This window comes from Lepeophtheirus salmonis, chromosome 4, assembly GCF_016086655.4.
Source record: "Lepeophtheirus salmonis chromosome 4, UVic_Lsal_1.4, whole genome shotgun sequence".
Lineage (NCBI taxonomy): Eukaryota > Metazoa > Arthropoda > Copepoda > Siphonostomatoida > Caligidae > Lepeophtheirus > Lepeophtheirus salmonis.
The window spans coordinates 30,391,025-30,416,119 of NC_052134.2; the positions used below are offsets into that span (position 1 = coordinate 30,391,025).

The window sequence follows — 25,095 nt, forward strand, 5'->3', positions numbered from 1 at the left end:
CTACCAAAACTTTGAAATTCATATTTTTTTACAATACAAAACATTATTTCCCCTTATTAGCTGCTAGCAGTAGTTCACAGGACTAGCCAGAGTTTTTATGTGCCATCTAAAGGACAAAATTTCCTTTTTTTTTTAATATAGAAGATCAGAAATCATCATTATTACTCATCGTTTTTCATTAAAACACTCATATGTAGTAACGCAATACTTAGATGTCCTCTCCTCAAGAATGAACGAAAAACATTAACAGATTGAGACAAAAAATATGACAGATGATTATAGATGGGATTTTGGTAAGAGTGCGAGAGGAAGGCTGAGTCGGACATTTGGTACTACTAAATTAAGACCATCGTTAATATAAGCTGCCTGTTATATGATTTTTTTGGGAGAAAATGAGTTACTGGTATAAAGAGGAGAACCTTTTACATTTAAAATAGTATTAGTGCATGGAAAATTGCATAATTATATATAAATTCATACATACTTATTTTTTACTGGCTTTTTAAATCAATTTACACCAAAGATAGGTGATAATTGATATTTTAGAGGGAAGTTCTAACACCAGGACTACCTATTAAATAATGAACTAAAAAGAAAAAAGAGAAGACCAATCAACCGTTTTTCCTTTTCTATTCGTTAAACTTAGATTTTTCTTTACACATTTATCTTCTCTACTGATGAGCTGGAAATATTCTAGGCTGTAGAGCGCTACTTGACTGAGGCTTAGCTACACTTGCTCGATGCTAAATAAAAACATAAGCGAAATTTCATTAGTGTGACTACATTGATATTTCTTAGATAAAAAATGATATTCTTTTATTCAAACATTTATACACTCATACATCCATTCAGATTAGATTCGCCTTATTAATATAGAAACAAAACATTTATAGATGTGTTGTTAACTCAAGAGCTTTAATTATTTACTTTAATTATTATTCTATGTCCACAAACATGAAAGTTATTTTAAAATGTGTGAGCTGCGCAAAAACGGGGATGTCTTGATTATTGTTTATTTAATATATATATTTACTGTGGACTGTGTGTACAATTATAGGTGCACCAGGTACAACTCCAGGAATCCAGAACATATGCCCCAAGTATCCTCAATCAGCCTTGATGTTAGGAGTAATTAGAAGTGCCTTTCCTTCCATCTGGGTAAATAGAAAAATGATTAGTATCCAGAAAAAAAGTATTTTGTCCCATAATGTTTCTCCTGTTCTTGACAGTCCCTATGGGGTTAAGAATTGAGATTAGACTCAATATGGTACTCTATGTCACACATCAAAGCAACCGTACTTAATAAGAAAATTAGAATCTGGGGGATTTAAGTCAATTTAATTTTGGCCTCCGCCATCACTAACAAGAAATAATTGTCTATGAAGTCGATGAAACTGTTATTGGAGACGCCCAACTCCTTGGAGTACATTTCTTTTTTACTATAACGTGCTGAGTAATAGCTACACACTCTTGCTGTAAAAATAAGTATCCTCATTCTACTTTGAGCCGTCTAACAAGGGCTAAAAATTATGACTGGAACAAATTTTGAAGGTTACTCTCCGTCTTTTATGAGGACACACGGATATTGAACCAGGTTTTGATTATAATTGAATGTAATATGAAAGAAAGTTCACAACGTAGAAGAATGACAACAGCTACAGAAAAGAAAATCCATTTTTCAGCTTACCAATTAAAAAAAAAAACATACCAGCTAAAACATGAAAAACGTTAGATGGGTGTGTTCTTTTTTCTTTTTTGTTCATTCTTTAATAATCGAGTGTGTGTGTTAAAATCTCCACACACGCCTATCTTTGGTTTAAATTAATTGAAAAATGCATAATAAAATTAATATATTAGCATTTGAATAACATTCCAATATTTTTCCTGAACTAATGGTATTCTAAATGTAGAGAGGTCTCCTCTTTGTAGCTGTAATTCAAATCAAATCATCTAACAGGCAGCTGCTATTAACAAGGGTCTTAATTCAGTTGTACCATATGTCTCGCTCCCTCCTTCTTATCGCGTTCTTACAAAAAAAAATCATCTATAGCGGGTTTTACTCTCGAGTATCTTTAAGGAGTTTAATAAGTTTAACAACTATACGAGTATTATTATATTTATATTTCGTTAGGACCTATTAAAAAAGGGATTCCCTATTTTTTAAGCCTATTTTCATTTTATACGTGTATACTTCACGGAAAGATACCTTGATTCACCATTCATATAATACAACAGGTGAATACTGACGCTAGTATAACATCAACTGTGTATACTTACTTAAATTTATGATGCCCTCATATGATAAAGCAGGCCAGCAAGTTTTCTACTGCTGTTCCTATATTATTAAAACATACCTTGAATCAACTGCGTACACTATTGATGTTTTTGTAATCCTTTCGAACTACTTTATTGAGAGATAAATGCGATCAAGTGAAGTACGGATCTATTGGAGGGATTGTAAAGACTTGAGCGAGGAAATAATAATCAAACTATTCCTCAGATTAGGTATTTAAGAATAATATTGTATAAAAATATAAAAGTAGATTAGGATTGTCTCTTGTTTATAAAATTATATTCAAATATATCAGAGGTAAAGGAGAGATCCATCCCAAATTATTTTCTTCTAATAACAAATATAAAATGTTCCTCCCCAATGTAAAGAAATTGTTATCTTGTTATCCTCAATATATACAAGAGTTAAAGTTGACATGACATGAATATTGAATCTGTGAGATAAGCCTATTATTTACATTCCTAATCTTCCCTTTGAAAGTTTTATCATCAATTAAATCTTTTTAAATTAATTCCCAAACAAAAACTCTTTAAAATTTTTTCTTTTCTTTTAACTATTGCAGATTGATCGTCAAAATATATTCATCGTCACAAAGTCTTCGAGAGTGAAATAATCAAGAAGAATTAATAATGCCTCAAGAGGAAATTCCATACTACTTGGACCATAAAGTAAGAACGACACTTTAATAATACATTTAAAATATTGCATACAATAGAATCTAAAAGTTGGGAATAACAATCTATAATGAAATCTGAATATATATATTTTTTTAATATTCAGTAAAATTAACTTTTTTTTTTTGGAAATTATGTGCTTTAACCTAGTTTTGTGATTACTCATTACATTATGTTTAGCATCAAAGCTGAGGACTTGTACTTGCAAGTCAAAATAAAATCGTGCTTAAGTATTTTTAAACTGCAGCTTGAGGTGAAATGATTTGTGGCTCTATGTTACTTTGATTCGAATTGTACTTAAGTCTCATTATTAAACTGTGACTTTCGACTCAACAAGTGTACAAGTTGCAACTTGTATAAACTTATTGTACAAGATGCTATTTTTTCGTCAAATACCTTCATACTGATTATTCAAATGGACAACTATTCATTGATACTATCATTTCATTTTGATCTATTAAAACTACATGGTTATTACGTGTTTATGAGTAATACAACTGTGGGCATTTGAACTTCATAATGTACCCCAGAATAGTTATCAATTAGTAATTTTTATCGAAATCATCCAAAATTACACATTTACCACATAGACATATATATATAGACTATCCATAGAATATTCAATTACTACATTGTCCTCATCCCAAGTAATATAAATCTTCACTTTAAAATTGTTTATCTAATTTTTTTTAGAAGCAACATGTTCCATTTCCTTACTCAAGTTACAATTTGTACAAAATAGATTGGGATAAAACCAAGGTGGTGGATAATGATGATTTTTACTTTTCTCTCCATATATATTAGCAAATATTTGAATAATACTCGGGAAATCAAATTGAAAAATATTTAATCATTTATTTATTTGAGTTGATATCCTAGATCTTTACTAGAGTAATATTCCAACATGATGACAAGCAATTTGGCTGTTTAGGGAAGGATCCCCGACTCAATAAGTAAGGGAATTTCAATGATATTCAGATATACTGCAACATAAGTCTACGGAAGTTATGAGATTTGTTGTATATTTAGTAAACATATAATCCTTTAACATCTCCGAATAACTATTTATATGTAATAGCAGAATAGAATATGCTTTGCAAACCAAAATATCGAGAAAAGAGAAGCACATTCTCGTTAAAGTCTAGAATGATGTTCCAATTGTTTTTCCATGACAAGTACTCATTATTAATAAAGCAATCAGAGGTGAGCGTGAAGTGTCCAGCTTATATAATTATCCGTAAATACTATATATCACGAAGTTCGACTAATAAATGGAACTGATGCAAATGTGATAGAGATGAGTTTTTTCTGCATTATATACATCCAGGAAACTGAAGGACTTGTATCAATGAAATAGTTATCTTAGAGTAGGAGATGAAGCAGAGTTTACTTTCAATAATTTCAAAGAAGGAGCTGTGGGTGGAGGATGAGAACTTTCTCTACTCCTCACTGGGTAACTCAGTCAATTATTCTGTCGTTCTATGGAACTCCTTAGTTCTTATATGAACAAGTATACAATGATTCCGTGGAAAATCTGAAGGAATTTATGTATAGATACAGTTATTAACGAGAGATTGAATAAAACCGTCTATTTGTTGCTTGAAAAAAGTCATGTCACGTTATTTTTTGTGTTGGCTTATAAAGTCTGTATTCGCATATCCATGTCATCTAATCTGAATATTTTGATAATTATGAAACTGATTTAAATTGCAGAATTTTTTTTTTTTCATGTTTGATTTCCACCACGCTTTTAATATTGCCGTCATAGTAAATGAGTGGTTGCATGATTTGTCAAATTCTGTTTTTCTTGCCCAGCAGTCGGTACGATACATTAAATTGAAAATTCTAGCACTAGTGACGTCATAGACTAAGAGTGATTGCGTGTTTAGTCAAAATCTACTTGTCTTGCCCAGCAGTCGGTACAAATCATCAGATTGAAAATTCTAACAAGCCCGATTATATCATGGTCTAAACTTATATTTCTTTTCAATTTGCCTTTAAGCTCCTTTTAGTAGAACGATATTTTATGTATCGGTGTAACTCTTTAGGAATCTTTGATGTAGTAAATTTTGAACAGTATTATGTACAATTTATTCAGTATAGAGATGTCTCTGTAGCCCTCTTGGGCCCCCTTCAAAATGTATCGAAATTTAAAAAGTTTATCATCTTAAGATTTGAATTGTTGTACTGTATTTTGCTAGACATTTCTTTCATGTTTTATTAAATATTTTATGAACCCCTTATACTATTATTTAATATTGAGACACAATCCTGGGGAAAGATGGAGCATTAATCCCAATGTTTGTTCAATGGATCTCTTTAATCTGTTTGATGACCATCTCGCAATATGAAAATGGATATCTTTACTGACAAATAGGTTGACTTTTGATGGAGTGTCGGGCAAAGTAGAACTATACCTCATTGCCCCATGGACCCTTCCCGATTGCTGGTATCGTTTGTCATTCAGAAATTTGGTCATTTTTGGTGGAGTATTGGGCAAAGAGGCAAAGTAGAACTAAGAAATCATACTCTACTAAATCCAAGAAAAACGATAGAGACAATAGGGAAGGTTCCATAGGGCAGTGAGGCATTGTTCTATTTTGCCCAAAAATCTAGCTAATATTAGAAGATCAATTAAATTTGTTTATAACAATGCTTTAAACAAAGGTTTTCAAATGCTTTCATTTTACGAGTGTGTACTGTTCATCCTGCAAATTATATCAATTAATTAATATTACCCAAAAATAGATTATTTTCTTTTAATTTGTCTTTATTTATTTGTTTAGACCAACACAATCCGGGGTTTGATCACATCTGGAACCGTATTATTAATTATCTTCCTTGTGAAAATGGCGAAAAAATTATATAAATACAGAAAAAACAACCTACAGAAAGATAATAATGTTCAACCAGTCAGCTACAATCAAGGCAATGTTGTTATTCACGGCTATAATGGATCAAATGTTGATAATGGCTTTGATAATCAAGCTGTGATCATAGAGGAGGAAGATAAGAAAAAATAATGTAAAAGAAACGTTGCACCACCAATATTTCATGTATAAACAACACTCATATTGTACTTTATTTTGTATTTAAAATTTAATTTTGCTGAATTAAAAATATATTAAGCCATATAATGTGTAAATAACAGAGATGAGCTAATATCTTCTGCTGATCGCTAATCCTCTAACTAGTGGACTAAGAAAAAATTAGGAGAATATCAAAATTGTAATAACGCTATTACTAGCATTATTTCTTACTTACATAAATATTTACTTGTTTTTGAAGATTTGATATTTGAGTCATGCTTTGAGTTTATTTGTAATGAGCACACCAAAATCCAATTTTCAAGTGGATAGATTTTTATACCCCTTGCTTCGGTCATGTCTGTTACTCCCACTTCCACGAGGTCTAGTGGGGAAGAAAACAGAAGGACTAACTCCTTTAGCCAAGGAGACCACCTACCTGACCAAGAACAAAATATATCTTGATAAATCCATGAGTAGTGTCAGCGAACCCATGAACTTATTATTATTATTATTATTTTTTTTTTTTTTTGGGGGGAGAGGATTGCAGTACTTCCAACCAACCCTCTGATTTCCCATGAGCCCTGGTCCATACTAAAAATATTTGGGCAAATTCATCAAAAAAAAATATTCATATTTTATAACGTAAGTTTTCAACCATTAATTATTGCGCAGTCTTTCACTTTTGAAATAATATATTCTTCCCTTTTTCAATAATTTATAGTCAAATTTACCAAATTGTTTCTAGTATTAAATATAGGCTCAACTATCTATTTATCCAATCCGAGGAATCCATTACTTGTTTATATAAAAATGAAATTCCAGAGTTTGAATACAATGTATTTTTTCATAATTTTCGGAAATCCAATAATATTTTCTTATATGTACTTGTAACCACTTTGTACTTTCGATAGTATTGTTAAGGAGTACAAATTTATGATGCAATAATATTAAAGATAAAATGGTTTAAGCCTTATTTTAATTTCGTTTATGATGAGATTTTGAATAAATATATGTTTTGTTCAAGTCATACGTTGTACAATCAGATTACATGAACTAGAACTATAGAGTCTTAAATTTTCTAATGAGTAATTTAATTCTTATTTATTACAAAATATCATAAGAAAAGTCAAAAATTATAAAAATTGGATTATATTCATTACAAAACAGTACATTTTGACTTTAAAGGGATCCATCTACATAATAAATTGAAATATGTTGGTAAAAATTACAAATCATAAATTTTTTACAGTATAATAGATTAATTTACATCAGGACCCCTCTGATTTCCCATGAGCCCCAACTCTATACAAAAAATATCTAGGCAAATTCATAAAAAAAATAAATCATATTTAATAACGTAAGTTTTCAAACTTTAATTATCGCGCAACCTTTACTCTTTTAAATTAATATATTTTCTCCTTTTTGAATCATTTATAGTTAAATTTTCTCGTGATGGTACGATTCCCAAAAAAAAATCCAATGCCAATACCATTCTATTAAAAATTCCCGTTTCCGATTTTTATTCCTTAATAGCTAATACTAGTTAAAAAATCCCGATTTTCCCGATGCTAATTCCGATTCCATAAAAAACACCCGATTCTCCGATGCCTTATTCCAATTAATCGTTCCATCACTAAAATTTACTCTATGAAATTGTCTCATTTTAATCCTGTGGACGCATATGAATCGTACAATTATTAGAAACGAATTTAATAAATATATCTCACCATTTTTGTTAGTAATTTACATAAATAAAGCAATTTTTTTTGGTCGTTTAAAAGTATACTTCAGATATTTTTATTGTGCCTCGCAACCTTTCCTCCTAAAAGAACAAATTTAACAAATCAACGCTCAAAACACAGATGAGAGGAAAATAAATATAAAAATCAACAGTTCACAACAAAATAACACCGTGTATTACTTAGAAATTTAGTCGAATTTCCACAATTCGGTAGGCTAAAATAATTTTCATATCCTAGTTGGTTCATTTTTGTATCTTCTCTGGGATGTTCACAGTTTAGATATCATGATGTTGTACTAGAATAACTACAAGGAGCTCAAAGAGGAAGGAAATAAACACAAATCCTACTCCGAATCTAACATAGACATAATCAGGCATTATTCCGATCATATATGTAAATCTGGTGTGTTTTTTAGCTGGCCCGTTAATTTGTAATTGGCAGTATAAAGAACGAATTTTCTTTTCTTTAGCAGTTGTCATTATTATTTAATTCTTGAGTAGTGAACTTCCTTTCCTATTATTTTCAAAACCTGTTTGAACGTTCGTGTGTGCTTCTAAAAGACGGATGATAACCCTGAGGATTTGTGGGGGGGATATAATAGTAAGTCCTTGTTGGACTCAGACTAGAATTGTGATTGAAATCAGAATAATTCTAGCAAATGTAATTATTTATATCCTTTTGTCCTTCTTCTCTTGTCGCAGCTGATTGTAGCTGATCTAATGAAACGTCATGAGCATGATTCTTTCTCTACTCCGATCCAAACATTTTTCAAATTGTCAGGGCTACCATGTTTATTTTCCATTTCTTTTATTTAACATGCCTATTCCAAACTGGATTTTCACTGTTGTCTCCGATGTAATAATAAGTGTTGAATAAATCATCAATAATACTCTTTGTCATTCCTGAGCACACTCATTTTATACTTGCATGTTCCCTCCATCAAAAATTAAAGAATAATGCTTACAGCTTTGGAATATAAAAGATAACCATGTTCATGTGTTTTTGCCAAGGCTCGACGATGCTGTGCTAACAGATCTTGTCAATTTTTTTAACTAGTAGAGAGGTATTTTGTTTTTAAAATAAGTTAAGTTTTAGGAGTACATCAATATTTTTTACAGCTTTTTTACACAAGGTAATACTGATGATCTGAACCCCAAAAATTGCCTGTTTATATTAGGTATTTATTCCATTAGTGCAGAGGCTCTAAAATATTTTACATATTTCAGCACCTCCTTCTTTGGAAATGATATATTTTTTTAAACAAAAATTATCTATAAACCTCAAATTTTGCAAACATATTCTCTGCCTATTGTAATATTAAATGTAGGAAGATAAAAAATAAGTAGGTATGTCTAAAAAAATTAAATAAAAAAAATGTCCTTTAGGCTTGCAGATGTAGCATTTTTTTAATTAAATCTCATGGATAAATCAATGTTAAAGTCCTTTTCTAGATCATCATAAGGATTGCTAGCAAAAATAAAAAAAATTAACTATCCATGGAGATGGTTAATATTTAAACTAGTTTGAATACTGAGATTGTTTAATACCCAATCAGCACTAATGGATTAAGGCAGTGGTTCCCAAACTTTTTTAAGTTCCACCCTTGACTTAAAATCCCTATCAGCCCTATTCAATTCAACCCAGACGTAAATAATTTAAGTCATTTGACTATATTGATCAAAAATAAAGATTTTAGTTTACATATAATGAAAAATATAAGGAATACAACAACAAAATAATCGAATTTATTGTAAATATAAAATCAACGAATTATTATGTACTACTTGGAATCATTTCTAAACTATCAATTCTCGTTTTTTTTGTGGTAAATAAAGCCAAAATGGAGATTCTCAAACAGAAAACACTACAGGTTGTGGATGTGTTAATAGATTTATAAAAAATCATGATATTAATGTGAGGGATGTACACTGTGCATTGTAAAATTCAGAAGTTTAATTTTGGACACAGCAAAGTGTAGCCGCGATCTGTATTTATTTTTTATACATGTTAATACGAAAAAGGTTTTCTCACATAAATAAGTTGAGCCAAATGGTATAAGTAAATCTAAAGCTACTTTATCCAGAAGTGACTACTCAATCATCACAGAAATCCATAATTTGTCAAGTGTTTTAGAATTAAAATCTGTTTTTAGGGTTTGTTCACGTGAAATTTCAATTAGTACATCTTACATATGAGACAAAAGATTAGTAACTTTGACGGTAAAAGGGGGGGGGGGATATTCAATTATGTTTTTCTTAAGTATTATCGTTTGGGAAATACTTTTGAAAATGATCAAGAAAAGACTTACAAAAAATATGTATATTTATTATTTATGTTTTGATCACGCTCAAAGTAATGGCAGTTTTAATTTTGTTCTTCTTTTTTGGAAAGCATCTCACGATCGATCTGTTGTGTCCTGCGACATCCAAGGGTGTATTATGTAGCCAAATGTGCTACAAACAGATCATCAGGCACTAGCCCGACCTTTTTTGTACCTACCGTGGGCTAGAGTACCAGTTGATTCATTGTAGCGTTATATTCAAGTCCCCATGTTTACAGTGCAAGAGTAATCAAGTATGGGATTTTTATCGTTTTTGAAATACTCCTTTCAATTAGTAAAAAATAGTAAGACATTCTTCAATGAAAAAACGTTGTCAACTTTGTATTTTATGCTCAAAGTCCAAAGAAGTCCAGTTTCTACTTCAGAAACTACCTGATGGTCCATTGAAGTAGAAACACTTACTAATTGTGTGATTGAAATTAATTCACATTTTGAAATATGAAAGCTTAAAAAATTACGGGAAGAGGACACTTTTGACACCTGAAATGAAAGAAATCCATCTCATACGTTGAAAGACTCTTTTGAATGAGTCACATGAGCTTGTGTACATGTCGAGTGGATTGCTTCCAGTGTCCGTAATCCAAACACCAAGACCTTCAAAGCCACTGACAGATAGTATTGGGACGCCATGACAAAGGAGTACATCAACAGCGGGTGCCATTCCTTCTTCCAATCACTGGAAGTCATCATTGCTGCTACATTAATGCTTAGGAGAGCTCAGGCACATATCTATTTATAGTATTAACTTTTGTTAAAATTCTATTGTTAATTAATAAATAATATCTTGTTGAAGTTTAAAATTCAAAGTGTTCAGATTTTAATTGATCTGTCGGGTTCTATTTTGAATAATCAAAAGGTATTTCTTTTAATAAAAGGAAGTTTATTTGATGAATTAATACGTAAAAATAAAATATACTTAATTAAAGCGTTCTTTAGTATGGAGATAGGCATTTGACTTTAATCAAAAACGTAAATCTTTTTAATCCTAAGAACCTCTGTGTTGAATAATGTACAATATTTTTGCAGTCCTATATTTAGTCTTAATTCATTTTTGATTATTTTTTTTAGTGAATTGTAAATTGCACCCACAACAGAACCATCCACGTTGGACTTAGGACAAATCTCGCCATCAAAGAGGAAATATTTTTATAAGAATGTCCCGAAAAGTTGACTTATTTAGATAATTAACATATGTATATATCTTATATTTATCTTAACAACATATCAACACTTCAATATATAACTTTGATGCAAAATAAAATTTGAAAAAATAACTAATATCTTTTACTTATTGTTATCGATTACAATGTCTTACTATACTAAAATTGCATACCATTGTAAAGATGATTTATTTTGCAATAATTTAATTAACTGTTTCATACTACACAATATACAAGTACTTCATTTAATGCATTTTGAACGAGCAAGCCATATAAAGAGAAGGTACTGTACTCTATATTAACATAAAGATTGACATGCTCAAGTTGAATTAAAAAAATTATGCAATATAATGAATCACTCGTTAATAAATGACTTAAAATATACAACCAAAAATTAAATTAGCCATATTTAATTCCACTACACAAGATATGACTGTTTTGATTTACAAAAACATTAAGAAGATTTCTATAAATTCTATGCTGGGAATGTTTTGATATACCGGGTGGTCCATTGAAATCTGAATACTTACTAATTCAATAATTAACCAAGATTGAGTGAAAGAAATTAATTAATATTTCTATATATTAAAGGGTATACAAATAGTTAAAAAAACAAAAACAAACTTGAGCTCTCTAACTTACGTACAAGTCCAGAAAATGAGACTTGAACACGATTTGAGAATTTGCATTTGTGCGCTGCAAGCAGTTGGGCGTCTCCAGGACCCCTGTCTACACAGTTAACAAGTATGACACGTTGGAGAGATAGACCAGCCAGCACTGGGTTGCTATGATAGAGGACTACTTCTGTAGCTTGTTCCAGGTCTTCTTCCGCCTCCTGGAAGCCATCTTTGTTGCTAAACACGGCTAAATTAATGACTAAGAGAGCTCAGATACACATCTATTTATAGTATTAATTTTGTTGAAATTCTATTGTTTATTAATAAATTATATCTTGTTGAATTTTAAAATTTAAAGTGTTATAATGATTATAATGGACCACTCGATATGTTGATGTTGCCTATGTAATTTATTTATGTCTTACAACAAAAATAAGGAAGAAATTCTGAAGATTCCATAATATAATAGCATTAGATTCTGACTTTCCTTGGAGCTCTGTTTGTCACTTTCCCCAAAACTTCGAGCTGTTTTCAATCATTGGACTGACATACAGGGACATTATGTCGCTTTTATTCATTGTCTTAAACGATCAAAAAATAGGAGAGACAAAACACAAAAAGTAATTATAAATGAAAGACAGAGCCTGAGTGTTATGGGTCTACACATGCTACGAACGAATCTCAGCAACTTCATTCTTGAGCAAAAACATTCGTGGTTAAACTTTATACTTAGATGTTCTCTCTTCAAGACTGAACAATAAAAATAACTCTTAGTTTTTTATGTCAGTGGTCTAGTGCCTTGATAAATAGATAGTAATGAGGGGTGGAAAAATATGAAATTTTAAAACTGTACTCTTTTTTAAGTGGTACCTAAAAATAATCTTTTATTTACCAAAACTGTCATCATTATTCTTGAAGAGAGGACAATAAGTATAAAATAATCACTAGAGCGTAAAAACGAAGAATAACTCTAAGGATCTGTTGTGGAGTTATAAGTGTAAGTCCTTGTTGGAATCAGAGTAGAATTGAACCTATATTTATTAACAATATAATTTCAACAAAAGTAAAACGATGAATAGATGTGTGTCTGAAATCTCTTAATCATTAATGTATTCGTCCTTAGTGGCAATTACGGCTTCCAGCCGGTGGCAAAAGGTCAGGCACACGTTGCAAATGTAGTCCTTTGTCATGGCGTCCCAGTGCTACAACTCGTAGGGAATTTAATCTATCGTAGGGATAAGTTATATTATTGAAGGGAAATAATTCCCAACACGTATCCAAGGAATACTAAAGACAAATATTCTTTGGCTTTAGGCTTATCCCTATGTAGGGATATTTTATTTTTAATTTTTCTTTAGTAACTAGGAATGTGAATCGCCACGAAACATCGTAAGGTAAAAATACGTTTTGACTATTTATGACTATAAGAGGGAAGAATTTGAATTGAAAATTAGGTTCCATGGTAGTTCAGGTTTATCGTTTTATTTTATTTAAAATGATCTTTTCGACGGAACATTCGTATATATGTATCTGCATCCACCCATTCTTCGAATGAATACATAAATTTTAATTCAATTTGAATAGGATATCTTCTTATTTTTAACTTGATGTTCAGGATCTGGTCCCTTGAGGAAGATCTTTGGTTCATTCATTAGCTTTCACCTCCATTAATGGAAGGATAATTCATTGTGGAGGTACACTTCAACATAAAGGTCCATGATAGTAACTTTTAATCTAGTAGATCATCGTCTCAAGAATGTATCGGCCACTCCAGATCTTATATGGCATCGTTGTATACTCTTATGATATTTGAGGAGTGGGGAATTCAATAAAGAACAAGAATAATCAAATAAAAACCTTGTGGGAAACACAGGAAGTTCTCATCTTCCAGCTACTTCATGGAAACTTCTGAATTTAATCCTCCTATAGTCAATTATACTTATTATTCAACCCCAAGAAAACCTTTCCATATGAGTCCTTGAGAAGGTGATCATTACATTATCATGATTAGTCAGTCTATTATAACTTTCTGTTGTAGTTAAGAACATTATTATTGCCAAATTGGATCTAATTTTATTTCAAATATACTCCAACGAACAATAAGCCAATGAATTATCTGTATCTAATATAAACTGTGTCAAAAATTATTATGTTTTACGACCCTTATTACTGAGATGGAAGATGAAAATATATAATGTTAAACTTCATGTAAAGAGAGGACTCAAAAAGAAATATTTTTGGATCAGTGTTGAAATAAATAAGTTATTTAATTGTACTGATACGCTTATTACTTTGTCTATAATAGTTAAATTACAATAAGGTACATAGATAAAATACTTTTTTAAATGTCTTTTTAAATTTTGTCGATTTCATATTTGATCTTAGGAGGCTAAAGCTTGTATTAAATAAAACTTATAACATATATAGTATTGAAATGTAATTATACATAATTTTTTGTAATAGACAGCTTTTAAGTTAGCTTTAATGCAACTCATTAAGTAATACTTATATTATTTTACAAGGAGAAAATAATAGATGTAAATAATATTCAATAAACGTGAATAATAGTTCTTCATCCATAATGCCTTTACTCGCATATTCACTAAGAGGTTATAGATAGCTTATATTTACACAACCATAGAAAAAGTAACTTAAATTGGAGTGTATTAATTTGCTCGAGTAGTCTCGGCATTATTTTCTTTTGGCTAGGAGTGGGAAAACATTTTCAAGCCACGAGCTGGTCATATCGAAAGTTATATTTATTGTATTTCATTGCAACTCTTCCTCTTCTATGATGGATATAAATGAATTGGCATTGAAAAGCAGGTTGTTTGTTTGGTTCTAATGTCTTGAATAAGTTTGCCGCATACTTTGAAATTATTATCATACAGAACAAAGATTCTTCTTAACATAAACAATGATCTTTGTATCAATTAGTACTTCAGAAAATTATAATAGATAGTAAAATGTAAGAAAGTTTTATTTTTAAATGGCCGTTACTTGGAAGCGTTTTTAGCAATTTGTGCAAAAATCCTTTAAATTAATCATCCAGTATTTTAAATAAATATATCCTATCAGACGCAGTTCCCTTTGGAAGTGGCTTTTTGACATTTGCGTTTATGAGTGGAAAGAAATTTCAAAAGTTTATAGATCTGTGAACAGCAACAAGGCTTTTTGAAGTTTGTTCTCCCGCATAATTGCATCTAGTATTTTCGAAATTCCTACGTTTATCAATAATATCACAGACAAAGTCACCATGCTGAAAGTGGAGTGAACAAACTTTTGAATTTTCAGAAGGTGTCTTGTATAACTAAAATTCATATGCAGGAACTTGGAGTATTCGTCCTGAGATAAAGAATGTTTGATATGGAGAGGTTCGTTGATTCAGTTTCATAACCAGAATAAAAATTAGAAGATAAATATTTTTTGGTACGATGAGAAACGAACTTCTCTCAAATTATATCTGAGAAAAAAATCTCCTCACTCGATCCTTTTGAATTTTAGTGGGACCCCTGGTGCTGGCTGACAGTGGCTCAAAGGGCCTTAGTATTTTGATGAAAGACACTGCAGGCCTTCCCCTCGACATGCACCCAAAAGGTGTAGTCAAGGGGGTTGGCATCAGGCCTATAGGAGGTCTAAAAGTGTCAAAAAAAAGTTTAAAAGAGTCTTGCAACGGAGAAGATGTGTTTCTTTTATTACTGGTGTCGTCACAAGTGGCATCTCCACCCTCACAGGGCCTTTTCCATCCACTTTTTTGATACCTCATAGACAAGTTTAGTGTGAAACCCCAAGATCTCTACAAGGGACCCTCATGGATTTGAGAGGATTAGCATGAGCTGTTTTATTTAACTACTCCAGGTCCAGTTTAGCTTTTTTGACAGAGCCCTTCTTCCTCTTCAACGTTTAGGACTTGCTGACGGCGTAGAAGGTGGTCTTGTAGGCGCCCAACTGTTTAGAGTGTGCGAATAGACATTCGTAGATCATGTTGAAGCTAAGTAATTAACTATTTATACTTTAATATATCGAAATATGATTTTTTTTCATCCCTCAACAATAATGAATTATTGAATTGGTAAGTGCTAAGATTTCAATGGGCCACGTGGTATTTGAATCTCTGAGAATAGATGAACACCTCTCTAAATAATTTCTATCAATAAGGCTACGAGCTTGAACAAGGAAAATCTGTTTGCTATAATATGATTGTGTAATGTGTATCTAAATGGCAGCTATTCTGAGACAGATCTGCGACCAAATGACTGGAAGTCAAAGTCCATAAAAATATTGAGTAGATGGATCTATCTATAGAAAAACTGTAGTTAATTTGACCCTCACTCCTAAGAAATTGATGACAAATAATAATATCATTAGATCGGAAAGGCCCTTGGATAATAGGGCACAGGGTCATCCACAAGATTATATTTTTTGGGGAGGGCTTTTGAAAAAAATTGTAATTGAAAAAAATTCTAAAATTCATAGTTATTAAAACAAAATTAATTTTTTTTTGGGAAAAAAGTTTCTAAAATTAAATTTCAAATATTAATTTTTTTAAAAGAATTTCAAAAATCCATAGACACAACCATAAAATTAAATTTTAAAAAAAAATTAGAAAAAATCTCAAATATTGAAATTTTCGATTAAGAATTCAAAAATTAAAAAAAAATTAAATGTTTGGGGAAAAAATGGGGCATACTAGAAAAATTTTAACAGTGCTCTCTACGTGAGTAAAATACAGAATTAATTAAATAGTATTGTCACTCTCTGTTACTTTGTTTACAAACTAATATAAGAAAACAACGCTCATCCCCCATTGCCTATTTCGAAATATGAGGATGTAATCCTTTTTAAGGGCATTTTCATGTTAACTTCAAAAACCAGATGAAAATACCTACTCCACATACATACTCGTATGTTTGGGCCTTACTTAATCGAAGATAAATAAAAGAAAGTGACTTTATTTATGATTTCCGTAACTTCCGGGGTCAATCCGTGTCGAAAAGAAGAAAAAAAGAAAGTTTTATTTCGTACTCTGACCTACATAAATATAAGTGTGTACTAAAAAAACTATCTTTGTGTTCATTGAAAAATACAAAAAGAAGAGAAATTTTGTATTTTTCTTGGTTTAATGTTATCTTTTATAGAGATAATGATTGTAATTAACCAATATGATGGTCAGTAAGTTTTAAAAAACTTTGAAGATACAATACCAAATTATGTTATGAAGAACAAGAGAGTCTCATGGTAGTTGGCAAAAATGTCTTAAAAAGAACGGCTTTAAACACATTTGATATCTTTAATTAATCATGTGAAGTGATACATCAACACACGTATGAATCAAAAACTAAAAGAATATAAATGAACGAATCACAATAATAATTTAATACATGCTAGTTAAAATCGAGCTTGGAAAGAATCAAACTCTTGTCTTCTTCCACCATTGTCTCCTTCACCTCCTCTTGAAGCAGGGGAAGAAGTTCTTTTTGGCTTATGGGACGTCGTCTGTGAGGAGGTCTTTGTCGACGAGAAGGAACTGGTGGAGAGGGATCCTCCTCTTCAATTGGAGTAACTGACTCAACTGGGGCTAATGGATTGGTAGGAGTCTGAAGGATTGTTAGTCTGGAGTTTCCACCCCCATTGTTGAATCCATGGTTTCGACGAAACTGTTGAATAGAGTCTTGATCATTTAAAGCAAATGCAGGAGGTCCTTCAGGTACTTCCTCTTCAAACTCTTGAGCCTGTTGATGAACTGGGCGAGCAGCAGGTCTACGTTGACGAACTCGAGAACGACTTCCGACAGGACGATTTTCAATAGGCTCTGCTTGAGGAGATATGGGAAAGGCTCCTCCAGTTCCAACACGGGGATCTTGGAAAGATGGGGGTTGAGCTCCAGGTCTTTCTCCTGCTGATAGAATTGCGTTTGGATTTTTACGAATCACTTTGACTCTTTTACGAGTTTTTAGCGATGTGATGGGTCTTAGATTCTGGGGACTTTTTTGTTTCAAACCTTCCAAGAAGGTTTCATTATACCAGGTCTTGCATTCATCTTCAACATTATCTGGTCTTTCGCATGCAAGGGATTTCTTATTGAAAACAAGACCATCTGTACATCCATTTCGTCTTGGATTCACTCCATTGATGCAAATGTAAAAGAACTGGCAATCTATACATTGGATAAGATGAAGTAAAAAATTAACCTTGAATAAATTATAGAGAGGGGGGAGATCTCTTCCTCTGCCACAAAATTTTCTTATTAAAAAAAATACATATATGATGAAGAATGATGGATGAACACAGCAATACCAATTTAAACTTACCATCAGGATCAGGAAATCTTGGATGTTCATGTTCAAATTTTCCTTCAGAAGGGCATTCAAAATGAAACACTTCTTGACCAGAGCATCCTTTTCTTTCAATTTGATCACTATAGGCGCATTGACCCTTAAATAATATGTGTATGTATATAAAACAGACAGATGAAAAGTGTGATTACAAAATCCTTACTTTTGAGGGATCAAAAATTAAACTTGCTGGACACGTAATCGGATTAGCAACTCCATCAACACAGAAGTAAAACTTATCACAAACCTGAGTAAAATATGTATTCAAATAAGTGCGAATCAAGGAAGAGTATTGCAAAATATATATATATATCATTGCAAATCAGAGTCCTTACAATATCTCCTTCTCTGACCTTGAATTAATCTCTTTTCTTGGGCATTTGATATTAATTCCGGTCCCAGAGACTCGATTGCAAAATTACAAGGAATAAAATTACCTTTGGATCCTCATGAGGAAAGTAACCATTTAATCTGGGACAAGCGTTATATCCTTGAGCTGGCTGTAGTTCTGGACGACCTGTACAATCCACAGAGAACTGGAAACTACATTTAGCAAAATTAGTGCTGGACTCATCAAAGACTAAACCATCAGGGCATAATTTATCGTAGATCTAAGCATATCATGTAAAACAAAATTAGTTGTATGAAAACGTTTAAAGGACTCAAAAAACACACTTGTCCATCTTGACACTGGTAGTAACGATCACACTGAACAGAATCAGCATAGTACCCGTTTTCTTCAGGGCATTCCTGAGCCACGTCTTGAGCCTTAGATGTATTCCAAGCCAGGAGTCCGAATATCATGAAAGTGAAGCTTCTTTTCATGATGATATTATTATAAATTCTTTATACAGACTTGGGAGGGAATAGTAGTTGAAGGAGATCTGGTCCAAACCCTTCCAAGAAACATACTAAATGATATTTATCCGTAAGGCAAGAGAAATAAATGTTGATTATGCTAAGATTCTTTGAGGGCTCATTGGAGGGAGCGCGTAATTCATATAACAAAGTGAACCAACTTTATGAGATAAATATTGTAGATACCGACATACAACATTTTTACTCACATCATATGTATTTGAATCAACACATTTGGCATACAACGTGGGAATACTGGACAAAATAATACATATACTTTTTTGATGGGCCTTCATAGGGTGAAATATGTACATTTTTAGTCTTTACACGAGAACTTAATGTTATTTTATATTTGTTAGTTAGCATTAGAAAAATATATTGAAACGTGGGTACAATATAGTGTGTATTTGGCTCTTCATCTTCGAAATAATATAATACATACTCCAGCCATTCATATACGTACATATACACCTATCAAATCGAGTTTAATGATAGTGAATAAAAAAACCAAAAAGCTAGGGATGAACTCATTAGAACAAAAAAAAAAAAAAAAGAATGTAAAGAAGGTCCTTTCTTATTTACAAAACAATCAGGTTATGAACAAAGTAAATGCAATTAGACAAGAAAGTAACCAAACTAACATTTAATGCGGAGAACTACAGTGGTTGTGAGAATAACTGTTACGTGTAGTTCTAAATACAATATAGAAATATGCACATTTTGAAATTAAGAGCCATTAAATGTATGTAAGGGCGTGTTCAATTCTTCATATCGATCGAAAGAAAGAGCAGTTTTGAGATTTGCTGTAAACATTTAGAGAATGAGTTAAATCATATGGATACAGCTTCTGACCTCTGATGAAGACGCCCGTAAATGACCTTGAGTCTCGTTACACACTCCATGTTCATTTATCTTTTTTCATATCACAATGAAATTATTGTTGTTGCCAATCTAGACAGATTGATAAATACCTATGGCTATACCTTGGATTCATAGGTGGAGTTTGAAATTTATTCTAGAGGGGGAAGGGGCAAATTGTATTTAAGTATATAAAATATGGGATCCCCCCCCCCTAACAAGCTACCCCCGGGCGTTTAACCCAGAACCAACTACCCCCTTGACCCTTTATCCCTCCACCCTTTTCTATTTTTATTATTGAGAAGTACAATTAGTAAATGATAGAGGGCCAAAGTAATAAATGAATGTTATGGTTGTTTGGAGCGGTTGTTGAGCAATAAAACTTTCAAGTTCGAATCGGAAAGTAATTATGAGTTCTATGAACCATCCAAAATTTAATACTAAAATGAAGAAAAAATTCAATTAAAATGGATACTTAGCCTGATTGTTTAACCATAGGCATGATATATAAGATACAATAAATATTTATAATAATGCCTAATCTAATTTCCTTAATCCCATGACAAAAAGTTGGTAAAACATTGAGTTTTAGAAGGTTATTTGTATGATGAATTTAGGGATTGATTATATTGAACGAGTATACACATGATGTTATAATAAATGTCTGAGAAGGATTTGCTCATAACTCCTTAAATACAGTGAAATAGAGTTATGTATATCCAAAATAAATAGGTTAATTATTATATTTAATTTTTAATATATGTGTTTCTACATTACAAAGGTCAAATAGAATCAACCAAAATCTTCTCAAGTAATACAAGGGCATATTTGTAATGGAAAGATTCAAAATACTGAGTTAGATCTTAATAATTATCATTGCGTATTTGATGAGATATATTAATTAAAAATAAGACGTATCACTAATATTTACGTTATTAAGTTAAATCAAGGACTCATTAGTTAAAGTAATAATTAAATTTGTATGGTTTTTAAAAGGTTGAATGTTTGGTCGTATAGTTGCTATTTATTATCATAGGGGATGAAATGCTGGAAGTACATGGCCTGGGGTGAAGTTGGTTCGGGGGGGGGGGTAAGAACCCTACAACCCTAAAATATATGTGTTTATACAATAAATCTTGAAGTTCAGGGGACTGACCTACCGTTAAACTCCGTTTCGAATATGTTTCTTCGAAAAGCATAGGGTTCTAATCAGTGCAGTTTTAGACTAGGGTGCCCTCAAAGCCAGATCACTTTTTGAATTAAGTCCATCTTGAGACTCAAAAGTCCTTCTCTTCTTCTACAACTGCGCTCATGGTGCAGATCATAGAAAAATAAATCTATAGAGGTGACAAGTTGGGAAATATCATGAAATAATTTTCAACTGTTCAAAAAAAGGGGTGTTGTATCAGCTGCAATAAGAGGCTTAGCTGTTGATTCCTATTTTAAATATTTTGTTTTTATTTGTAAAGAGCACAAAAATGATAATATAAATATTAATTGCTATTGAAAAAAAGGAGAGGTTAAAAATTAAGACGAAGTACGTTCATAATATTCATTAATAAAGATTGAAGGTGCTAATGTCGTTTTAAAAGTGATGTTTGTCGCATTAACATATTTTTTTTTGGAAACTGTGCAAGATTTTAGTAAATAAATTTGTTATAGCCCATTGTAATATTTATTTGATCCATTATAATTTATTTGTGATTTTGAAGGCTACCTTGAGATGACTTATCTTCTAGCAAAGGGTACGATTAAATGAAGGAACTGAATGAAAAAAAAAAGTTAAACTGGGTTTAAATATTTAAAATTTATCTACATTAAATACAAATGACGTCAAATCGATTTTTCCAATTTAAGTAACAAACATCTAGCATTTTACGGGAATCCAAAACACTTCTAGACTTCCACACACGCCTCCTGCAAGATTTGCCCTCTACGTAAATCGGCATTTTGTAAGGTATAAACATGCTAAATACAATGAAGATGAAAGCCATTTCGTTAACACCTATAAAAAATACAATAGACCGTAAAAAATTAGTCGGAAGCAAGGCCCGATAAGTGATGCGAGGGAAAAAAGGATAGGAAAAGAAAAGGATTTTACCGCATTCACGAGTAAATCATCCAAAATGAGGATTTAATTTTGTTGCCTTCATTTGGTCAGTCATATAATCAATTCAATTAACTCAGTTGTTGTTAAACAAACGATGAGTAGGGGTAACTTTGTGTATAGTCCAAACTTGTTTCTTAAAACCATGGACATCCCTACTCATTCCATTTTTATAGCTGCTGAACTCTCTTCTACTCGAGCTGTATATTCAAAAAGACCTCTACAACACAATGCCAAACCGCCTTCAAAAATATCTTGTCACCTCTATAACCGGATGTTCCATTGAAATCGAACACTTACTAATTCAATAATTAATTAAGGTTGAGGGAGTGAAATTAATTCATATTTCAATGTATTAAAGCATAAACAATTAGATAACAAATAAAAATTAACCTGAGCTCTCTAGTTTACTTACGAGTTGAAAAAATTACACTTAAATATGATGGACGGATTTCCATTCCGTACTCCAAAACAATTGGGCGTCTCCAAGAGGAGAACGGCTCTGTCAAAAAGGCCAAACTGGACCCGGAGGAGTGAAAGAAAACAGCCCTGTCAAATCCCTTCAAGTCCTTAAGGAATCAGGCAAGAGATTTCGGGGTTTCAAACCAGACTATCCATAGAGCTATAAAAAAAAGTGTGTAGAAAAAGCCTTGTGAAGATGGAGAGACTACTTTTGACACCAGAAATGAAAGAACCCCATCTCCTTCTTTTGAGTTCCTTAAAACTCTTTTTTACACTTTTGCCCCTCCCCAACAGCCATGATACCAACCCTCTCGACTACACCTTTTGAGATCATATGGCGGGGAAGGCCTGCAGAATTTGTCATCCAAACATCGAAGCGAATGCCAGCCAGCACTGGGTTGCTATGACCGATGACTATATCCGCAGAGAGTGCCAGGCCTTCCGACACTGCCTGGACGCCATTATTCCTGCTAAGGTCGGCTACATTAATGATTAAGAGAACACATTTATTTACAGTTTTAACTTTGTTAAAATTCTATTGTTAATTAATAAATTATATCATGTGGAAGTTTAATATTCAAAGGGCTCAATTTTAATGGACCACTCTGTATATTTCTTTCTCTATTGTGCTGATGATCGAAAACCTTGAAAATCCTCATTTCTCTATTAATATCCTGCATATTGTGTTTCTATTTATATACATATGTATTTATGGGCTTCACATATGTATGTACATATACAGTATACACAGACTGTCCCTTCACATTGAGTGGTGCATTTGATAAGAATCTGATATTACAATGAGTGACTCTGGTTGGAGTAATAAGTAATAATATTTGGTCCAGCCAATTTTTTTTTTATATGAAAGATATATACATATATATACATATACGACGCTTTAGATTATAGTGAGCAATTATCTGTAAAATTAAATGTTGTACATAATATTGGTAACTCCATACATGACATTGAAGTAGTCACTTTAGAAAACATTTTTGGGTCAAAAGTCAAACTTTGATACGATATGTCAATTTACTAATGTAATTTGCCCTTCAAAGTTTTTGATTAGTGACTCCTAACATTTTGCCACTATTGACTCATTTCCTAACATTTTGAAACCCAAGGGTCCCTCTTAGTAGTAACTAGAGGTAGATCGAACTGCGGGCTAAGTCAGGTTACGAGGTGTCGTGTTTCAGGCAAGCTTGCGGGCTTTTGGTGTAAAATATGATAATTTGTATAATTAAAGAATTCCTAATTTTACTCATGAGAGCTAAATATATTGAAAACATCAGAATATAATAACTAATTGATGATGTCAAATATCGGGGATATGGAGTGAATTATAATGCGACAATTTAACATTTTGATTGAGAATTCATTTAACTAATGACAAATTCAGAATGTCTATACCGTATACATTGTTCACTATGTGCTCTCCAGAGAAGTATACATTCAATAACAAGGGCAATCAAATGGTAGACCTGGGCTTGCTTTCATATACATTTAAATAGACGAAGTCTAGTTAAAGGATTGCTCAGACTTGTGGTTGAATCTTTTTGTTTATAAGTAATTATCCGTGCGTGGAAAACTGCCCTGGACAAAATTGCCAGTGGAAGACTGCCCTTGAGAAAATTGCCCGTATTTTGTTCAAACTTCATGATGAATAATAACACATTGTTATTACCTTAATATTATTTATACTATAAACCACCGTCAATTCATCCAAGAAAATAAAACTCTCTCATACCAAGAAATAGTCCCAAGCCCATGGGTTGCACAGGGTACTTGGGGGTACCCTGGATCCTTAAAAACCACCGCTGAAGCATTATATACCTCCAAGGAACCTTTGTATTATAAATAAATAGTTACAAGCCCTCGGGTTGCGCAGGGTACTTGAGGGAACCCCCCTTATTCTTAAAAACAACCGCCAAAGCATCATATAAATCCATGTTTTATTTTTCATCATGAAGTTTGAAAAAAAATACGGGCAATTTTCCTCCATGACAATTTTCCATGGGCAATTTTTCCTATGTCAGGTTTCCTAGTACACTCATGATCAATTATGGTGATAACTTCATTTGTGATTATGTAACAATTTCCCAAAGTACTGGTTTGATTAAAAATATGGTCGAATATTAAATACGAGTAAATCCCAATAATTGACGAATTGTACTTATGTAAATAAATATTTCCTTAGGTGTGAGTAAATAATATTTTTGGATGTTGTCGTATGCCTCTTAAAGAAATATAGTATTAAAATAAAAACTTTAAAAGTGTATATTTTTTCTTATTGTTGTTTTACGTACGTTGAAAAATATAAAATGTTTATTACGACAAAAATCTCACTTATAGTGGGAATCCCCATAGATTTCCAAAGCAACCCCATTAAAAATTAATCATAGACTCCACTACACAACAGGGGCGTTGCGGGATTATACATATATATACAATTTTTTTTTTTTTTTTTTGGGGGGTTGTGCTTGTTTTTTGACAAAAATTAATGTTTTTGCTCGGCTACATAATTTGGTCGAATAACATTTTTTTTTAAGAAAAAAGAAAATGACGTAATGGATTAGTTGTAAATGAATTATTTTTCATTAGAAATAAATGTTGGACTGA

The 25,095-nt window shown here is 31.9% G+C and overlaps 1 protein-coding gene and 1 long non-coding RNA gene across 3 annotated transcripts; one reads left to right on the forward strand and one right to left on the reverse strand.

Moving 5' to 3' along the window:
• Positions 1 to 2,343: 2,343 nt before the first annotated feature.
• Positions 2,344 to 11,353, forward strand: LOC121116657 (uncharacterized). Of its 2 annotated transcripts, XR_005863914.2 has the most exons (4): positions 2,345 to 2,505; positions 2,856 to 2,961; positions 5,754 to 6,023; positions 11,148 to 11,353. It is a non-coding gene; the product is annotated as an uncharacterized lncRNA (long non-coding RNA). The 2 variants fall into 2 exon arrangements; XR_005863913.2 differs by lacking the exon at positions 11,148 to 11,353 and having other exon boundaries at positions 2,344 to 2,505; positions 5,754 to 6,104.
• A 5,779-nt stretch (positions 11,354 to 17,132) lies between these two features.
• LOC121116658 (uncharacterized) lies at positions 17,133 to 19,279 on the reverse strand. The gene is made up of 5 exons (XM_040710926.2): positions 18,867 to 19,279; positions 18,629 to 18,802; positions 18,355 to 18,438; positions 18,168 to 18,291; positions 17,133 to 18,013 (listed from the first exon to the last, which is right to left on the reverse strand). Exons 1-5 carry the CDS (start codon positions 19,014 to 19,016, stop codon positions 17,241 to 17,243), a joined length of 1,305 nt encoding a protein of 434 aa, XP_040566860.1. The 5' UTR covers positions 19,017 to 19,279; the 3' UTR covers positions 17,133 to 17,240.
• Between the last annotated feature and the right edge of the window lie 5,816 nt (positions 19,280 to 25,095).